Source organism: Arachis hypogaea, chromosome 17 (genome assembly GCF_003086295.3).
Source record: "Arachis hypogaea cultivar Tifrunner chromosome 17, arahy.Tifrunner.gnm2.J5K5, whole genome shotgun sequence".
NCBI lineage: Eukaryota > Viridiplantae > Streptophyta > Magnoliopsida > Fabales > Fabaceae > Arachis > Arachis hypogaea.
This window is the reverse complement of record NC_092052.1, coordinates 31,070,438-31,091,316: the sequence shown is the minus strand read 5'-3', so window position 1 is coordinate 31,091,316 and position 20,879 is coordinate 31,070,438. Positions and strand designations below refer to the sequence as shown.

The window sequence follows — 20,879 nt, the reverse complement described above, 5'->3', positions numbered from 1 at the left end:
GAGGTAGGGAGGGTAACTCTTCCTTCACTTATTTTATTTGGTGGGCCTATCTTTCATTGGATCTGTGAGAAAGAAAAAAAAAAACAACATAAGGTGGGCCTCGAGCCTCTAAGCAAATTTCTAATACAGAATACTACTACACTAGAGAAGTTTCCTCGATTAAATTATCTTCCTAATTTAACTTCAGTTAATTCAATGGTTAATTTATTTATCTACTTAAAAAAAATTAGAAGTTCAAATTTTGATTTGTATATAGAAGAATGAATCTTTTTAATTTTTTCTCTTAATTATTTAATAAAATGTGATCTTTAATAATTCAATATCTTTAACCAAACTTTCTTAAAATAGGAGTAAGAGTTAAGGATGGCAACGGGTCTCATGAAGACGGAAATATGTTCTCTGGTCCACGGGCAAAAATTTCTCCCATTCCCACCCCGTATTTGCAAAGAGTAACAAGATGTTAACCAAGGTAAATCTGGTACAAACGCCCATGTACGTCACTAGAAGCAACGCATAAAAGAAACCATGACGCCTCCCAAAGAGTCACGGTGGACTTCCGGCGAGACTTGGCACAGTGGCACTTCGCAAATGGTGATGTCTTGACTCCTATAGTGGTGGCCCATTTTCCACTATTCTCTCGCTATTCCAATGAACCCCACCAAGAAATTAATATTTTCCCACATTTTTCAGAGATGTTTCTCTCTCAGAGCCTTTAATCCTAAAAAGTAATCTCATGCCCAGATGATAGTAACTGTTTTTGTGCCCAGCATCTATGTTACCAATTGTATGCTTCAATTCTACTGTAAATGTTCCAATATGGCCTATGCATTCAAGGCGTTTGACAGAATACCACAAAAGGATATAATCTCATGGAACACCATGTTGTTTGGCTATGCTGGAATTGGAAACACGGAATTTACATAGTACTTGTTTGATTCAATGCTAAAGAGAGATGTGGTTTCTTAGAACTCTATGCTCTCGTGCTATTTACAAAATGGTACTAATCGAAAGACAATTGATATTTTTAACAGGATAAGATCACTAAGAATTCCACATAATTATGCTACCTTTACTATTGTTCTAAAAGCATGTTTAGGTATTGGAGACTATTGCTTAGGTCTTCAAGTGCACTGCCTTGCAAGTCGCATGGGTTTTGATAATAATGTTGTAACGACTAGTGCTCTAGTAGATATGTATTCAAAGTATAAGAAGCTAGACAATGCTCTTTATGTTTTCTATGAAATGCCCAAAAATAATTTGGTATGCTGGAGTACTGTAATTATAGCTTGTGTTCAAAATGATCAGTTTATTAAGAGTTTAAAACTGTTTAAGGATACATTGACGGCTGGTATAGGAGTGAGTCAATCAACCTATGCTAGTGCACTTAGCTTTTGTGCAGGATTAACTGCATTCAGACTAGGTACACAATTGTATGGTTATACTTTAAAATTTTCTTTTGGATATGATACTACGATGGAAACTTCCAACTTGGACATGTATTCAAAATGCAACAAAACAGCTAACGCACAAAAGCTTTTCAACTCATTGTCCAATCCTACTCGGCAATCTTATAATGCCATTATTTTTGGATATGTGACGAACGGATTTTCTGTCAGTAAAGAATTTTATAAAAATAATCACGTTGTAGGTATAGTTTCTAAACCAACAAAGAATCCTTTCGTACAAAAGTTTGGTTGTCACAAGTAACAAAACCCAATAAAATTTATAACCGAAGTATTTAAACCTCGGGTCGTCTCTCAAGGAATTGCAGGAAAGTATGATTTATTATTGGTTATGGAAAAGGGTATATTTTTGGGTTTTTGAAATATGGAACAGGAAAATAAATTAACACTAAAGTGAATTAATTATCATAAAAACCATTGCAAAGTATAAGAACTGGAAATCCCATCCTAGTTATCCTTATCAAGAGTGATGAAAATTATTTATTGCTCCCACTTAGTTAACCCTTACTAAATAAAGAAAAGTCAATTGGACTAATCAATTTGATTCCTCAAGTCCTAGTCAACTCCTATGGAAAGACTAGCTTTAGAAGGATCCAAATCAACCAGCAAATTCCAATTTTCAATCAACATCTGAGTTTGATAACTCAAGTGTCATCAATTACTTAACTAAAGCAAAGGGAGAGAAATCTAAATTAAATTAAAAGCATCAATAACATGAATTCGAAGAAAGCAATCTTAAATCTGAAATACCTCAAATTGTATTAAATAGAAAATCAAATTAACATGGAGTTCATAAACCAAATTGGATAATAAACTAGTAAGCTAGAACAAATAAAAGTAGAAGAGAAGTTAAATTAAAGAAACATTAAACTTGGAATTGAGAAGAAACAATCCTAAAACCTAGAGAGAGGCTCTCCTCTCTCTCTAGAAAACTACATCTAAAACCTAAAATTTTGAAGTATGAAAGTTGTCTTTATGAATGAATGGATTCTCCCACTTTATAGCCTCTAATTTGTGTTTTTTGGGCCGAAAACTGGGTCAGAAACAGCCCAGAAATTGCTGGGGGCGAATTTTGCCATGTGCAGGTCGCTAATTTACGCAGATCCACGTGTGTGAATGAAACCACACGTGCGCATCACTTTTCTTTAGAGAAACTATGAAAAAATATATATTATTTTGAAGTCCCAGATGTTAGCTTTCTAACGCAACTGAAACCGCCTCATTTGGACCTCTGTAGCTCAAGTTATGACCGTTTGAGTGCGAAGAGGTCAGGCTGGACAGCTTAGCAATTCCTTCAACTTCTTATATTCCTTCCGCTTTTGTATGCTTCCTTTCCATCCTCTAAGCCATTCCTGCCCTGTAATCCCTAAAATCACTTAACGCACATATCACGGCATCGAATGGTAATAAGAGAGGATTAATATTAGCAAATATAAGGCCAAAGAAGCATGTTTTCAATCATAGCACAAAATCAGGAAGGAAAACGTAAAACATGCGAATTGCATAAATAAGTGTGAGAATAATGGATAAAATCCACTAGATTAAGCACAGGATAAACCCTAAAAATGGGGTTTATCAACCTCCCCACACTTAAACATTAGCATGTCCTCATGCTAAGCCAAGAGAAGCTATAAATGAGTGAAGAGGAATGGTAGAATGTATGAAATACAACCTATCTATATGAATGTAACTACATGCAGAATGCTTTTTTCTACTTGGTTAAAAGTAAACAAATTTTTCAAGACAAACATAAATCTGATTCCACTAATTCAAATCATACAATAAAAGACAAGTAAACTTGTAAGAAGACAGCTCATGAAAGCAGGGAACATAGAATCAAGCATTGAACCCTCACTGGTAGTGTATATGCACTCTAATCTCTCAAGTGTCTAGGGTTAATTTACTATACTCTTCTCTAATCATGCTTTCTAAACTTTGTTCTTCATCTAACCAATCAACAAAAATTTAATGTACCAATGCAAACATCATGAGGTCTTTTCAGGGTTGTAATGGGGCTAAAGTAAGGGTGAGGATATATGTATGGCCAAGTGAGCTATAATATGAATCTTTAATTAACCTAAGCTCTTCACCTATACACACACTCTATGTACTTCTAAAATCATGCCTAGCTACCCAAAATTCTCATTTTTACATATCATACTCATGTATCAACTTTTCTTTAATTTTATCACATATGCATTGATTTTTTATTAACTTAACATTGGGGTAATTTTGTCCCCTTATTTAATTACTTATTTATTTATTTATGCTGGAAATATATTTTTTTTTATTTTTTTATTTTTTTATTATATTTTTTTCTTTTTTTTTGTTTTTTTTATTTTTTTTTTATATAAAAGCAAACCATAACATATCAATGCACATGGATATTTGATTTTTCTGGTTTCACATGAGTAGGTACCCAAATTCCTAATATTTTATCATTTAAATACTGTACACTTTCATTAACCCAAGTACCCACAGTTTTTCCACACTTAGTTAACACACTATCTTAAGCTAACCAAAGATTCAATTGGGGTATTTAATTTGTTTTTCTGCTTAAGGCTAGTGATGTGGTAAAATATAGAACAAGGGGGATAAAAAGGCTCAAGGTGGCTAACAAGGGTGACATAAAAGGGTAGGCTGTTTGGGATAAGTGAGCAAAAACAAGTAATGACCTCAATCATATGCAAGCATGTAAATACACTAAATACTGGACATATAGAATGGAACAAAGTAAAGTCTGCAATTATAGAGAAGGAAACACACAAGAATAAAATATTATGGTTAAATAATGTAACCATGTAATTAAGCTCAAATCTCATAGGTTGTGTGTTCTTTAGCTATAATTCATGTTCCAATTTACAATCTTCAAACAAGTTTTAACACAAAAATTTTTTTCAATTTAAATTAGTGAAATATTATAAAATAGAGTCTTGAAAAGAAATTTATTACTTTAATCAAGTAGTAACTAAATGCATAAAATCAAACAAACATGTAATTAAACATGCAAACACAACAATGAACTAACAAAGAAAATAAAACATTTGGTGTTGAGAAGAAAATAACTAACCCACGGAAGTCGATATCGACCTCCCCACACTTAAAGATTGCACTGTCTTCGGTGCATGATAAGATGTGCAAGTGGACGGGGGTTGTGATTCCTCAGCTGGTGCTCTTTGTAGAGGCTTTCTCTTTACCCTTCTTAGTGGCCATCCTGAAAGAGGGGGAAAGGAAAGGGACATGTAATTCAAATAACTAGAACCTGGAGGAGGAAGGTTCAAGTGATAATCAATGCCAAGATAAAGGATAATGTCTTAAATACATGGTCGCAACTACATGCAACTAGGACATCAATTGAAGTCAATGAAGGCATATTAGAGCAACTAGATGCAAGATGTTTAAAAGTATGCAAGAAAACGGATGAGAAGCATAATTCAAGTATCGAGTAATAAATGTGCCAATTAAAAGAGCATATGTAATGATGACAATTGTGAATGATCATTTCAAATACATGTGGAGCACAAGTATGGTGAAAAAGAGGCATTCAAGTAAAAGAATAAAACAAAATAGAGTTCAAGATGTCATAGGCTTTTTCACAAACACTTGGTGAGCAAGTTAAACTAGGAATGAAAATAATATAATCCAAATATATATGAGAGCCAAATTAAAATATCAATTGTCAAATCACTTCTCATAATGTCCACAAGCTTTAGTATAGTAAGGTAATACCCAACTAAAATTCCAACACCAATATGAGAATACAAGAAAAAGAAGATAAAAAAAACCATGGATAATGAAACTCAAAGAAAAATAAAGTAGAAGGAAATATAAATTAATGTAATAATGAAAGAGAAAAAGGGAAAGAAGAAAGTAAAAAGTAAGAAGGAATAAAGAAGAAAGAAGGGAGAAGAAAGAATTAGGATTGGGGAAGAAAAGAAAAGATTTCTGGCGCATAACTAGGTAAATTGTGCGTCGCATGCGACGCGTGCGCGTGGAGCATGCAAACGCGTGATTTGTGATATTTTCAGGTGACGCGTTCGCGTGGGTGACGCGCACGCGTGACCTGATTTGTGCCATTGGCGCAAGAGCAGCCTCGCGCACGCGCAACTCTCTATTTCATACGCATATTGCCAAATTTTTTGGTGACGCGTGCGCGTGGGTCACGCGCACGCGTGAATGGCCTAATTTTGAAAAATGACGCGTACGCGTGATGGAATTTGTGCTTCCAGCACCATTCCAGGCCCCACTCCATCATAACTCTCTGCCATATACCTCTTTACGTCGATTTTGCAGGGTCACGCGTGCGCATGGGTGACGCGCACGCGTGGGAGGCTGATTTTTCAAATGGCGCGGACGCGTTAAGGACGCGTTCACGTGGGCATGCTTGTGCCTAAGGCACACCTCCAGCCACGCTCCCGCGTGACTCTCTGCTTCTTTTCTTCTTGTTTCGAAAGCACCTATGACGCGGACGCATCAGCAACGCTTGCGCGTTGCGTGCATTTTTTTTAATGCAGAATGCAGATGATTATGCAGAAATTATGATTGAACACGAATAAAAATAAAATAAAATAAAAATAAGAATAAAAAGGAAAGAATATACCATGGTGGGTTGTCTCCCACCTAGTAAGCTAGAACAAATAAAAGTATAAGAGAAGTTAAATTAAAGGAACATTGAACCTGGAATTGAGAAGAAACGATCCTAAAACCTAGAGAGAGGCTATCCTCTCTCTCTCTAGAAAACTACATCTAAAACCTAAAATTTTGAATTATGAAAGTTGTCTTTATGAATGAATGAATTCTCTCACTTTATAGCCTCTAATCTGTGTTTTCTGGGTCAAAAACTGGGTCAGAAACAGCCCAGAAATCGCTGGGGCGAATTTTGCCACGTGCAGGTCGATGATTTGTGCAGATCCACGCGTGCGCGTGAAACCATGCATGCGCGTCACTTTCCTTCAGAGAAACTATGGTAAATTATATATTATTTCGAAGCCCCAGATGTTAGCTTTCTAACGCAATTGGAACCGTCTCATTTGGACCTCTGTAGCTCAAGTTATGTCTGTTTGAGTGCGAAGAGGTCAGGCTGGACAGCTTAGCAGTTCCTTCAACTTCTTGTATTCCTTCCACTTTTGCATGCTTTCTTTCCATCCTCTAAGCCATTCCTGTCCTGTAATCCCTGAAATCACTTAACGCACATATCACGACATCAAATGGTAATAAGAGAGGATTAATATTTGCAAATATAAGGACAAAGAAGCATGTTTTCAATCATAGCACAAAATCAGGAAGGAAAACGTAAAACATGCGAATTGTATAAATAAGTGTGAGAATAATGGATAAAATCCACTAGATTAAGCACAGGATAAACCCTAAAAATGGGATTTATCAATATGCTTGTCAAGACCAAGGTCTTAAAGATTTAGAAAATTTTCAATCTTTCCAAAAGTCATATCTTGGCTTTGATGAAATTAGTTTTTTTGGTGATTTGAGCTTGTGCTGCAATCAGAGGCCTGTTGGACATGATTCAACTACATGGATTAGCATTTGATATCTATGCTGCAAATGTTGTTTTAGACATGTAAGTTAATTGTAGAGGTCTGATGCAAGCTTGTTTAATATTTGATGAGATGGAAAGAAGAGATGTTGTTTCTTAGAATGCAATCATTGCAGCTCATGAACAAAATGAGAAAGTAGACAAAACACAAACACTTTTATTCTTTGTTTTAATACTACAGTCAGCAACAGACCCAGATGATTTTACTTATGGCAATGTTTTAAAAGCATGTGCTAGTCAGCAAGCTTTAAACTATGGTATGGATATTCATGGACAAATTGTTAAGTCAGGGTTGGGGTTAGACAATTTTTTTGGCAGTTCCCTTGTTGAATGTATTGCTAGTGTGGAATGCTAGAAGAGGCTGAAAAGATTCATTAAAGTTTGGAAGGGCAAAAAATGATTTCGTAGAATTTAATGCTTTCAAGATTCTCATTGCAAAAGCAAAGTGATGAAAATGCACAGAAGCATTTTCCAAAGATGCTAGAAAATTGGTGTCATACCTAACAATTTCACCTATGCCACAGTGATGGATATTTGTGCTAACTTAGTTACTATTAAACTTGAAAAGCAAATTCATACTCAAATCTTAAAGCTACAGTTGCATTCAGATGTGTATATAGCTAGAACTCTTGTAAATGTGTATTCAAAGTGTGAAAATATGTAAGATTCCAGATTAATATTTAAGAAGGCACCTAAGAAGAAGTTTGTGGCTTGGAGTGCTATGATTTGTGCATATGCATACCATGGTCTTGGAGGAGATGCAGTTAAGTTATTTGAGGATATGAAGCTTTTGAATGTGAAATTGAATCATACAATTTTTATTTCAATCCTCAGAGCTTGTGCACATATGGGTTTTGTGGACAGAAGGCTCTATTACTTCCGGAAAATACAAAACCACTATGGTTTAGATCTACATGTGGAGCGTTATTTATGTATGGTAGACCTTCTTGGGAGATCCGAACATGTAAATGAAGCATTAAAGCTTATTCAAAGCATGCTTTTTGAAGTCTTGATTTGGCGCAGCATTCGCAAATGATTAAGTCTTGATTCCCTTAACAGAGACCCCTTTTCCAATTTTTTTTCTTTTGCGATTCCAATAAACCCACCAAGAAATTAACATTTTCCCATCTTTTTCAAAGATGATCCTCTCTTAGAGGCATCAATCTTGGTGAGAAAGCCCATGTCTAAATGATAGTAACTGCTTTTGTGCCCAATATCTATGTTACCAATTGTTTGCTTTAATTCTACTAAAAATGTTCCAATATGACCTATGTATTCAAGAAGTTTGATAGAATGTCACAAAGGGATATAATCTTAGGGAACACCATGTTGTTTGGCTATGCTGAAATTGGGAACACCGAGTTTGCACAGTACTTGTTTGATTCAATGCCAGAGAGAGATGTGATTTCTTGGAACTCTATGCTCTCGTGCTATTTACAAAATGGCACTAATCGAAAGACAATTGATATTTTTATCAGGATGATATAACTAAGAATTTCACATGGCTATGCTACCTTTGCTATTGTTCTAAAATCATGTTCAGGTATTGGAGACTATTGCTTAGGTCTTCAAGTGCACTGCCTTGCAAGTCCTTTAGGTTTCAATAATGTTGTAATGACTAGTGCTCTAGTAGATATGTATTCAAAGTGTAAGAAACTAGACAATACTCTTCAGGTTTTCTATAAAATGCCAGAAAGAAATTTGGTTTATTAGAGTGCTATAATTGCAGCTTGTGTTCAAAATGATCAGTTTATTGAGAGTTTAAAACTGTTTAAGGATACATTGAAGGCTGATATAGGGGTGAGTCAATCAACCTATGCTAGTGCATTTAGGTCTTATGCAAGATTAGCTGCATTAAGCTTAGGTACACAACTGCATGGTCATACTTTTACAGAGGTCACATCTTGACTTTGATGAAATTAGTTTGTATAGTGATTTGATTACTTGTGCAGCAATCAAAGGGCAGTTGGACAGAATTAACCTACATGGATTAATGGTCAAATGTAACTTAACATTGGATATTTGTATTGCAAATGCTATTTTAGACATGTGTGGTAAATGTGGAGGTCTGACAAAAACTTGTTTAATATTTGATTAGGTGGAAAAAAGGGATGTTATTTCTTGGAATGCAATCATTGCAGTTCATGAACAAAATGAGGAAGTAGAGAAAACACTTTCATTCTTCGTTTCAATGCTGCGACCAACAGTGGAACCAAATGATTTTACTTATGGTAGTGTTGGAAAATAATGTGCTGGTTTGCAAGCTTTAAACTATAGTACGAATATTCATGGACAAATTGTTAAGTCAGGGTTGGGGTAGAAAGTTTTCTTGGTAGTTCCATTATTGATATGTATTGCAAGTGTGGAATGCTAGAGGAGGTTGAAAAGATTCATTATAAATTGGAAGGGCAAACAACGGTTTCGTGGAATTCAATGATTTCAAGATTCTTATTGCAAAAGCAAAGTGAAAATGCCCAAAATCATTTTCCAAAGATGCTAGAAAATGGGATTCATACTTGACAATTTCACCTATGCCACAGTTCTGGATATTTGTGCTAATTAGGTTAGTGTTGAACTTGGAAAGAAAATTCATGCTCAAATCTTAAAGCTACAGTTGCATTTGGATGTCTATATAGCCAGTACTCTTGTAGATATGTATATAGCCAGTACTCTTGGATGTTAGAGGCAATTTAATACAAAATTCGAAACTAAAATTTAGTTGCTTGAAGTGAATCCAGGTTAGTTAAAAGGTTAGATTTTTTTGTTAAGTATTTGTAGCTTTTAAATTTTCTTTCTGTAATGCTTCTAATTGCTCCTATGGCATATGAATTATGTTGGTCTATTAACACGCTACTGTGTGCTTTGTTTATTTGTTTTTTTTATGAACCACATATTTTTCTGATGTTCTAAAGAACTAAATATGAAAATTTTCTATTTTCTCTATATTATAAAGCTGGTCCCAAGAAAGTTTTGAGACATTAGCATGTTACATAAATTCTTTACGGATAACTAATTTATTTATTATTTTTGTGTGCATATATCATAGTTAATTTTTGACCAGATGTTAACCAAGGTAAACCCGGTCTAAATGCCCTTGTACGCCGATAGAAGCAACGCATAAAAGATACCCATGACGACCTCCCCCACCCCCCTAAAAAATTTGGGTAGTCCGGAGAGATTTGGCCTAGAGGCACTTTTCAAATGGTGAAGTCTTGATTCTCCTAGTGGTGGCCCATTTTCTATTTTTTCTCACAATTCCAATAAACGCCATCAAAAAATTAGCATTTTCCATATTTTTCAAAGATGATCCTCTCTCAAAGGCCTCAATCTTGGAGAGCGAGCCCACGCCCAAATGATAGTAACTTCTTTTGTGCTCAGCATCTATATTACCAATTGTTTGCTTCAATTCTATTATAAATGTTCCAATATGACCTATGTATTCAAGGTGTTTGATAGAATGCCACAAAGGGATATAATCTTATGGAACACTGATGAGCGGATAATTTATACGCTTTTTGGCATTGTTTTTAGTATGTTTTTAGTAGAATCTGGTTACTTTTAGGGATGTTTTCATTAGTTTTTATGTTAAATTCATATTTCTGGACTTTACTATGAGTTTGTGTGTTTTTCTGTGATTTCAGGTATTTTTTGGCTGAAATTGAGGGACTTGAGCAAAAATCAGATTCAGAGGTTGAAGAAGGACTGCTGATGCTGTTGGATTATGACCTCCCTGCACTCAAAGTGGATTTTCTGGAGCTACAGAACTCAAAATGGAGCGCTTCCAATTGCTTTGGAAAGTAGACATCCAGGACTTTCCAGCAATGTATAATAGTCCATACTTTGACCGAGTTTAGACGACGTAAAAGGGCATTGAACGCCAGTTCTATGCTGCTGTCTGGAGTTAAACGCCAGAAACACGTCACAATCCAGAGTTGAACGCCAGAAATACGTTACAACCTGGCGTTCAACTCCAGAAAGAGTCTCTGCACGTGTAACATTCAAGCTCAGCCCAAGCACACACCAAGTGGGCCCCGGAAGTGGTTTTATGCATCAATTACTTACTTCTGTAAACCCTAGTAACTAGTTTAGTATAAATAGAACTTTTTACTATTGTATTTGACATCTTTGAACATCTTTGGATCATTTTGAGATCTCTAGACCTCCATGGGAGGCTGGCCACTCGGCCATGCTTACCCTATATTCACTTATGTATTTTTCAACGGTAGAGTTTCTGCACTCCATAGATTAAGGTGTGGAGCTCTGCTGTTCCTCATGAATTAATGCAAAGTACTACTATTTTTCTATTCAATTCAACTTATTCCACTTCTAAGATATTCATTCGCACTTCAACATGAATGTGATGAACGTGACAATCATCATCATTCCCTATGAACGCGTTCCTGACAACCACTTCCGTTCTACCTTCGATTGAATGATTATCTCTTGGATCTCTTAATCAGAATCTTCGTGGTATAAGCTAGATAGATGGCGGCATTCATGAGAGTCCGGAAAGTCTAAACCTTGTCTGTGGTATTCCGAGTAGGACTCTGGGATTGAATGACTGTGACGAACTTCAAACTCGCGAGTGCTGGGCGTAGTGACAAACACAAAAGGAGGGTGAATCCTATTCCAGTATGATCGAGAACCTCAGATGATTAGCTGTGCCGTGACAGAGCATTTGGACCATTTTCACAAGAGGATGGGATGCAGCCATTGACAAGGGTGATGCCTCCAGACGATTAGCCATGCAGTGACAGCGCATCGGACCATTTTCCAGAGAGGATAAAAAGTAGCCATTGACAACGGTGATGTCCTTACATAAAGCCAGCCATGAAAAGGAGTAGGATTAATTGGATGAAGACAGCAGGAAAGCAGAGGTTCAGAGGAACGAAAGCATCTCTATGCGCTTATCTGAAATTCTCACCAATGATTTACATAAGTATTTCTATCCTTATTTTATTATTTATTTTCGAAAACTCCATAACTATTTTATATTCGCCTGACTGAGATCTACAAGGTGACCATAGCTTGCTTCATACCAACAATCTCCGTGGGATCGACCCTTACTCACATAAGGTTTATTACTTGGATGACCCAGTGCACTTGCTGGTTAGTTGTATCGAAGTTGTGAATGAAAAACGATTTATTAAGACGTGCGTACAGAGTTTCTAGCGCCGTTGCCTGAGATCACAATTTCGTGCACCAAACACCATGTTGACTGGCTTTGCTGGAACCAAGTTTGCACAGTACTTGTTTGATTCAATGCCAGAGAGAGATGTGGTTTCTTGGAACTCTATACTCTCGTGCTATTTACAAAATGGCACTAATCGAAAGACAATTGATATTTTTATAAGGATGAGATAACAATAAATTTCACATGACTATGCTACCTTTGCCATTATTCTAAAAGCATGTTATGCTATTACAGACTATGGTACGAATATTCATGGACAAATTGTTAATTCAGGGTTGGGGTTAGAAAGTTTTCTTGGTAGTTTCATCGTTGATATGTATTGCAAATGTGGAATGCTAGAGGAGGTTGAAAAGATTCATTACAGATTGAAGGAGGCAAACAATGGTTTTGTGGAATTCAATAATTTCAAGATTCTCATTGCAAAAGCAAAGTAAAAATGCCCAAAAATATTTTCCAAAGATGCTAGAAAATGGGAGTCATACTTGACAATTTCACCTATGCCACAGTTCTGGATATTTGTGCTAATTTAGTTATGTTGAACTTGGAAAGCAAATTCATGTTCAAATCTTAAAGCTACATTTGTATTTGGATGTGTATATAGCCAGCACTCTTGTAGATATGTATTCAAAGTGTGGAAATATACAGGATTCCAGACTAATGTTTGAGAAGGCACCTAAGAAGGAGTATGTGACTTGGAGTGCTATGATTTGTGCATATACATACAATGGTCTTGGAGGAGATGCAATTAAATTATTTAAGGATATGCAACTTTGGAATATGAAATCGAATCATACAACTTTTAGTTCAGTCATCAGAGCTTGTGCGCATATGGGTTATGTGGACAGAAGACTCCATTACTTTCGGAAAATGCAAAACCACTATGGTTTAGATCTATATGTGTAGCATTATTCATGTATGGTAGACTTTCTGGGGAGGTCTAGACAAGTAAAGGAAGCATTGAAGCTTATTCAAAGCATGCCTTTTAAAGCTGATGATGTAATTTGGAGAACTTTGCTTAGCAATTGCAAGATATAAGGGAATATAGAAGTCGCAGAAGTAGCAACTAGTTCTTTATTGAAGCTGGACCCTCAAGATTCTATTAACAATTTCACAAAACAACAATTGGTTGTAGTGTATGTGAGGCAATGCAATAGAAAATTCGAAACTAAAATTTAGTTGCTTGAAGTGAATCCAGGATAGTTAAAAGGTTAGATTTTTTGTTTAATATTTGTAGCTTTTTAATTTTTTTCTGTAATGCTTCTAATTGCTGCTATGCCATATGAATTATGTTGGTCTATTGACAAGCTACTGTGTACTTTGTTTGTTTGTTTTTTTTTATGAACCACATATTTGGCTGATGTTCTAAACAAAAATTTGCTATTTTCTCTATATTATAAAGCTGGTCCCAAGGAAGTTTTGAGACTTTAGCATGTTAGATAAATTCTATACGGATAACTAATTTTTTTTTTGGTTTAGCGGATAACTAATTTATTTATTATTTTTGTGTGTATATATCATAGTTAATTTTTTACCAGATTTTAACCAAGGTAAACCCGGTCTAAATGCCCTTGTACGCCGTTAGAAGCAACGCATAAAAAAACCCATGACGACCCCCCCCCAAATCAGGGTGGACTTCCGGAGAGATTTGGCCCAACGGCACTTCGCAAATGGTGAAGTCTTGATTCCCCTAATGGTGGCCCATTTTCCATTTTTTTTCTCACGATTCTAATAAACGCCACCAAGAAATTAACATTTACCATATTTTTCAAAGATGATCCTCTCTCAAAAGCCTCAATCTTGGAAAGCAAGCCCATGCCAAAATGATAGTAACTACTTTTGTGCCTAGTATCTATATTACCAATTATTTGCTTCAATTCTACTATAAATATTCCAATATGACCTATGTATTCAAGGTGTTTGATAGAATGCCACAAAGGGATATAATCTCATGGAACACCATATTGTTTGGCTTTGCTGGAATTAGGAACACCAAGTTTGCACAGTACTTGGTTGATTCAATGCCAGAGAGAGATGTGGTTTCTTGGAACTCTATGCTCTCATGTTATTTACAAAATGGCACTAATCGAAAGACAATTGATATTTTTATCAGGATGAGATAACTAAGAATTTCACATGACTATGCTACCTTTCTATTCTTCTAAAAGCATGTTCAAGTATTAGAGACTATTGCTTTGGTCTTCAAGTGCATTGCCTTGCAAGTCCTTTGGGTTTCAATAATGTTGTAACGACTAGTGCTCTGGTAGATATGTATTCAAAGTGTAAGAAACTAGAAATTACTCTTCAGGTTTTCTATAAAATGCCTGAAAAAATTTTCTTTTACTGGAGTACTATAATTGCAGCCTGTGTTCAAAATGATTAGTTTATTGAGGGTTTAAAACTGTTTAAGGATACATTGAAGGCTGGTATAGGGGTGAGTCAATTAACCTATGCTAGTGCATTTAGGTCTTGTGCAGGATTAGCTGCATTTAGCCTAGGTACATAATTGCATGGTCATATTTTTACAGAGATCACATCTTGGCTTTGATGAAATTAGTTTGTCTAGTGCTTTGATTGCTTGTGCATCAATCAAAGGGCAGTTGGATATAATTCAACTTCATGGATTAACGGTCATATGTAATTCAACGTTTGATATTTGTATTGCAAATGCTATTTTAGACATGTATGGTAAATGTGGAGGTCTGGTAGAAGCTTGTTTAATATTTGATGAGATGGAAAAAAGGGATGTTATTTCTTGGAATGCAATCATTGTAGCTCATGAACAAAACGAGGAAATAGAGAAAATACTTTCATTCTTCGTTTCAATGCTGCGACAAATAGTGGAACCAGATGATTCTACTTATGGTAGTGTTGTAAAAGCATGTGCTGGTTTGCAAGCTTTAAAGTATGGTATGGATATTCATGGACAAATTGTTAACTCAGGGTTGGAGTCAGAAAGTTTTCTTGGTAATTTCATTGTTGATATGTATTGCAAGTGTGGAATGCTAGAGGAGGTTGAAAAGATTCATTACAGATTAGACGGGCAAACAATGGTTTTGTGGAATTCAATGATTTCAAGATTCTCATTGCAAAAGTAAAGTAAAAATGCCCAAAAACATTTTTCAAAGATGCTAGAAAATGGGAGTCATACTTGACAATTTCACCTATGACACAGTTCTGGATATTTGTGCTAATTTGGTTACTGTTGAACTTGGAAAGCAAATTCATGCTCAAATCTTAAAGCTACAGTTGCATTTGGATGTGTATATAGCCAGCACTCTTGTAGATATGTATTCAAAGTGTGGAAATATGCAGGATTCCAGACTAATGTTTGAGAAGGCACCTAAGAAGGAGTATGTGACTTGGAGTGCTATGATTTGTGCATATACATACAATGGTCTTGGAGGAGATGCAATTAAATTATTTGAGGATATGCAACTTTTGAATATGAAACCGAATCATACAACTTTTATTTCAGTCATCAGAGCTTGTGTGCATATGGGTTATGTGGACAGAAGACTCCATTACTTCCGGAAAATAAAAAACCACTATCGTTTAGATCTATATGTGTAGCATTATTCATGTATGGTAGACTTTCTGGGGAGGTCCAGACAAGTAAAGGAAGCATTGAAGCTTATTCAAAGCATGCCTTTTGAAGCTGATGATGTAATTTGGAGAACCTTGCTTAGCAATTGCAAGATGTAAGGGAATATAGAAGTCGCAGAAGCAGCAACCAGTTCTTTATTGAAGCTGGACCCTTAAGATTCTTTTGCGTATGTCCTTTTATTTAATGTGTATGCTAATGCGAGAATGTGGGGCGAGGTCACAAATAGAAGAAGTATAATAAAGAATTGTAAGCTAAAGAAGGAGCTGGTTGTAGCTGGATTGAAGTAAGAAATAAGGTGCATGCATTTCTTGTGGGAGACAAGGCATGATCTGAAGAGATATATGAGCAAAATCGTCTACATGTGGATGAGATAAAGTGGGATAGATATGTACCATAATTTGATTTCATGCTTGATGAGGAGGTAGAAGAACAAGATTCTATAAAGAATTTCACAAAACAACAATTTATTGTAGTGTGAGGTAATGTAGAAAAAATTTAAATCCTTGCCTACGATAACTTGATGGATACTTCTACACTTCTTTGTGGGTATAAATTTTTGGAAAGGAAAATAAATTGCCAGAGTTTGAAGATAAACCTTGAAGCCAACCTGGAAGGAGTTTAGAGGCAATGCAATAGAAAATTCGAAACAAAATTTAGTTGCTTGAAGTAAATCCAGGATAGTTAAAAGGTTAGATTTTTTTGTTTAATATTTGTAGCTTTTTAATTTCTGTCTCTAATGCTTCTAATTGCTGCTATGGCATATGAATTGTGTTGGTCTGTTGACAAGCTACTGTGTGTTTTGTTTGTTTGTTTTTTTTTTTTGTTATGAACTACATATTTTGTTGATGTTCTAAAGGACTAAATATGAAAATTTTATATTTTCTCTATTTTATAAAGCTAGTCCCAAGAAAGTTTTGAGACTTTAGCATGTTACATAAATTTTATACAAAAATAACAAATTTATTGATTATTTTTGTGTGCATATATCATAGTTAATTTTTTACCAGATGTTAACCAAGGTAAATCCGGTGTAAATGCCCTTGTACGCCGCTAGAAGCAACGCATAAAAGAAATCCATGACGACCGTCCCCTCCCCCTCCCCCTCTCCCCCAAAAATCAAGGTGGACTTCCGGAGAGATTTGGCCCAACGGCACTTCGCAAATGGTGAAGTCTTGATTCCACTAGTGGTGGCGCATTTTCCATTTTTTCCTCATGATTCCAACAAACGCCATCCAGAAATTAATATTTTTCATATTTTTCAAAGATGATCCTCTCTCAAAGGCCTCAATCTTGGAGAGCAATTCCATGTCCAAATGATAGTAACTGCTTTTGTGCCCAGCATCTATATTACCAATTATTTGCTTTGATTCAACTATAAATGTTCCAAATGATCTATGTATTCAAGGTGTTTGATAGAATGCCACAAAGGGATACAATCTCATGGAACACCACATTATTTGGCTATGCTGTGATTGGAAACACTAAGTTTGCACAGTACTTGTTTGATTCAATTCCAGAGAGAGATGTGGTTTTTTGGAACTCTATACTCTCGTGCTATTTACAAAATTGCACTAATCGAAAGACAATTGATATTTTTATCAGAATGAGATAACTAAGAATTTTACATAACTATGCTACATTTGCTATTGTTCTAAAAGCATGTTCAGGTATTAGAGACTATTGCTTAAGTCTTCAAGTGCATTGCCTTGCAAGTCCTTTGGGTTTCACTAATGTTGTAACGACTAGTGCTCTAGTAGATATGTATTCAAAGTGTAAGAAGTTAGAAATTACCCTTCATATTTTCTATAAAATGCCTGAAAAAAAATTTGTTTAATGGAGTGGTATAATTGCAGCCTGTGTTCAAAATGATTAGTTTATTGAGGGTTTAAAGCTGTTTCAGGATACATTAAAGGCTGGTATAGGGGTGAGTCAATCAACCTATGCTAGTGCATTTAGGTGTTGTGCTGGATTAGCTACATTCAGCCTAGGTACATAATTTCATGGTCATACTTTTACAGAGATCACATCTTGGCTTTGATGAAATTAGTTTGTCTAGTGCTTTGATTGCTTGTGCAGCAATCAAAGGGCAGTTGGACATAATTCAACTACATGGATTAACGGTCAAATATAATTTAACGTTTGATATTTGTATTGCAAATGATATTTTAGACATGTATGGTAAATGTGGAGGTCTGATGGAAGCTTGTTTAATATTTGATGAGGTGGAAAAAATGGATGTTATTTCTTGGAATGCAATCATTGCAGCCAGTGACGGACCCAAAAAATTTTAATAGTGGAGGCAAAAATATCTATACTGAAATAAATGTTATTGAGCATTATTAGTTATATTAAAAATATAATAGAGATATAAAAATTAAAGTGTTAATAAATATTTTCATTCTTAAAATACTATTTATTATATATAATTTATAATTTTTTTTATTTTTAAAACCTGAACTTAAAACATCTTAATTAAATTATAAATAACTTGTGATCCTAATTAATTTTACTTTTATTTACTTTTATACACATTTAATAATAAAAAGAGTGAATTAATTAGCACGTTAGCGCTTATTGATACAGTAATATTTTTAATTTGAAACGAGAATTATATATAAATACAAAAAAAACTAAACCTGTATATAAAAAGTATGTTTATATAAAATAATATAAATTTAATTTATAATTATTTTTATCTCTTTTTTTTAAAGTAATTAAATTTTTTATATATTTTTTAATTTAATTTTGATACATTGTCAGATTAAAAATTTTATGCATCTATTTAATTATGTATTGTAATTAAAAAATAACTTTTTACATTCATCACATAAATAGTTATCTAAAAAAAATATAATTAAATAACTATGTAAAAAAATACATATTTTAACATATCAAAATTAATTCCTATGCTTTTAAACAATTGTTCTACTACTCATGATAATTTTCAAATATTAATTAGCATCCATTGAATTAGAAAATTCATTTGTTATAATATTTATGACATAAAATACTTTTTAATACAAAATAGTTATTACAAACAAAATTATTTAATGAAAAATGCAAAATCACTATGGTTTCACTACACCAAATTTGATGAATAGCTACACTTATTTTATGACCCTTATTTAAACAGTCGTTATTAAATAAAATAGTGACACTTATTTATATAATTTTTTCAGTGTCACTAGCAATTTATTCCTTTCTCTCTTTTTTCTTTTTTTATTTTCTATTTCTGATAACCATTTCTATATTTTAAAATGAAATTGGATCGGTGCTTGTTAAACGGCACTGTTTTGGTTTTTTCCCCAATGTTCAGCCCTCACTCATCCCCTTCCCCCCAACACCCCCTGTTCATGAATCACTATCTCTGAACTCAAGCAAAGTTCAAAATCACCCCGCCAAAACACTAGGTTCTCCCTGCAATGATTTTGAGACAGTGTCGCCACCGTCCGTACTGTCGGCGCCTCCGCGTCCTCTCTTGTAGCCCAGGCCCTCTCTTGTAGCTCGGCGTCCTCCTTCCCGCTGTCCGCGTCCTCCCTGTCTTCTCTGTTCGAGGTTGGAGTAGCTCACCGCCGTGTCGCCGCCGGTCTCCGTTCGTGTCTCCATCGAAGGTTAGTCGCACTACTTTCACTTCTTCGGTTCTTCTCTTCTTTTTATGCTTTGTTTGCTAATTTTTTAATGTGAAATTGTGAATGGATTAATGTAAATCAAATAACTTATACATGATTGTTATTCTTTGGTACTGTTACTTGTGATTTTAAATTTTTCATTTATTCTTCGTCTGAGAGATCATGCTTTGTATCTTATTATATGGAGGATTGTTTTGTTGGAAGCTTTAAATTTTGTTTGTTTTAAAATTCATTTTGATTTTACTTGCACACAACCTGTTCGATGAAATGTTTCAACTAAAATTATGGCTGACTTGATACATTTCTAATTAGAAGGATAGATAATATAAAATTGATGCACTAATATGGTAGACCTCTCCTCGTCATCTCTCTGTTTCAAGGCTTCAAGCTCTCTCTTCGACAAGTAGTACTCCTCCACTATAATAATATCCCCTTTTAGAGTGATTTTAATTTCATTTCTATTGTGTTTCGTAGTGGATTACAAGATTCTTACTCACTTTAATTCCTCACTTCAGAAAGGTATGTGTGCTTTATCCTTATTGAGTTATGGTAATACTTCAATAATTTCTTTCTTTGCCTTTTTAAATAGGAATTTATTGTGTGCTTTAATTATATGATTAATTTTTGAAGCATGAATTTGTGATTATGATATGTAAGCATAATGCATTGTTGCCTTTAACTTTTGTGCAGATTTTGTTGTCGGCTTTTGAGTGTCCTCATTGTGGTGAGAGGTGAGTTACTCTTTATTGTGAATTGTGTTTATTGGCTGCAATGTGATTGCTTGCTCTAATTTCATTTGATTTTTAATTAGAAAACAAAATAATATAAGGCATAATGGAAATTACATAGCAAATGAAGAAAAAAACTAAGACAAATTACATGGCAATGATGCATGATGCATTAGTCAAACCAATACTAAGAGAAACCAAAAGAGGATATGCATGGATACAGTAAAGTGGTTCATTCAAAAACTAATTAAGCATATTGTGAAGATGGATTTCGAAGATGGCAAGCAGCTTGCTCCACAATATAAACTAATTAAGAGCATTTTTAATTAAGGAAAAGTACTGGGTGCGTTAGCTGCATTTCTAATTGTGTCTCTTCCGTACATACATGTAGCACACTCCAGATATATTAAACCAGAGTCTTATTTCATAATTAGCTTATTCTACTATTTCTTTATTTTGTTAAGTAATAGTCCTTACATTATATCACTGATTGTGTAACTATGTTGCTAAAATTTATTATTCTATAGTAAATAATCACCCAGGCTTTCCTCATTTTATTTCTTTGATAAAATGAACTTAATTAAACAAAACAAGATATTGCTATCAATCTTGATATATGAATTATATTTTTTCTGTATTGGAGTTCTAACTTATTTTCTTTGTGCTTTGTGCTTTCTACAATCTCGGAATTGTTCTGGTCATAATTCTTC

The 20,879-nt window shown here is 34.6% G+C and overlaps 4 protein-coding genes across 4 annotated transcripts; all 4 read left to right on the top strand.

Moving 5' to 3' along the window:
- Positions 1 to 1,146: 1,146 nt before the first annotated feature.
- LOC112763106 (pentatricopeptide repeat-containing protein At3g02330, mitochondrial-like) lies at positions 1,147 to 8,050 on the top strand. Its single transcript, XM_029294267.1, has 3 exons — positions 1,147 to 1,496; positions 6,967 to 7,038; positions 7,687 to 8,050. Exons 1-3 carry the CDS (start codon positions 1,147 to 1,149, stop codon positions 8,048 to 8,050), a joined length of 786 nt encoding a protein of 261 aa, XP_029150100.1.
- A 227-nt stretch (positions 8,051 to 8,277) lies between these two features.
- LOC114925634 (pentatricopeptide repeat-containing protein At3g02330, mitochondrial-like) lies at positions 8,278 to 13,111 on the top strand. The gene is made up of 6 exons (XM_029294266.1): positions 8,278 to 8,458; positions 8,558 to 8,688; positions 8,764 to 8,910; positions 9,113 to 9,245; positions 12,443 to 12,638; positions 12,739 to 13,111. The coding sequence occupies exons 1-6, from the start codon at positions 8,278 to 8,280 to the stop codon at positions 13,109 to 13,111; spliced, it is 1,161 nt and encodes a 386-aa protein (XP_029150099.1).
- A 992-nt stretch (positions 13,112 to 14,103) lies between these two features.
- On the top strand, positions 14,104 to 15,303 carry LOC140180560 (pentatricopeptide repeat-containing protein At3g02330, mitochondrial-like). Its single transcript, XM_072221787.1, has 4 exons — positions 14,104 to 14,269; positions 14,374 to 14,468; positions 14,589 to 14,639; positions 14,734 to 15,303. The coding sequence occupies exons 1-4, from the start codon at positions 14,104 to 14,106 to the stop codon at positions 15,301 to 15,303; spliced, it is 882 nt and encodes a 293-aa protein (XP_072077888.1).
- A 40-nt stretch (positions 15,304 to 15,343) lies between these two features.
- LOC114925633 (pentatricopeptide repeat-containing protein At3g02330, mitochondrial-like) lies at positions 15,344 to 18,103 on the top strand. The gene is made up of 6 exons (XM_029294265.2): positions 15,344 to 15,707; positions 15,798 to 15,871; positions 17,218 to 17,340; positions 17,471 to 17,479; positions 17,686 to 17,736; positions 17,831 to 18,103. The coding sequence occupies exons 1-6, from the start codon at positions 15,344 to 15,346 to the stop codon at positions 18,101 to 18,103; spliced, it is 894 nt and encodes a 297-aa protein (XP_029150098.2).
- Positions 18,104 to 20,879: the final 2,776 nt, after the last annotated feature.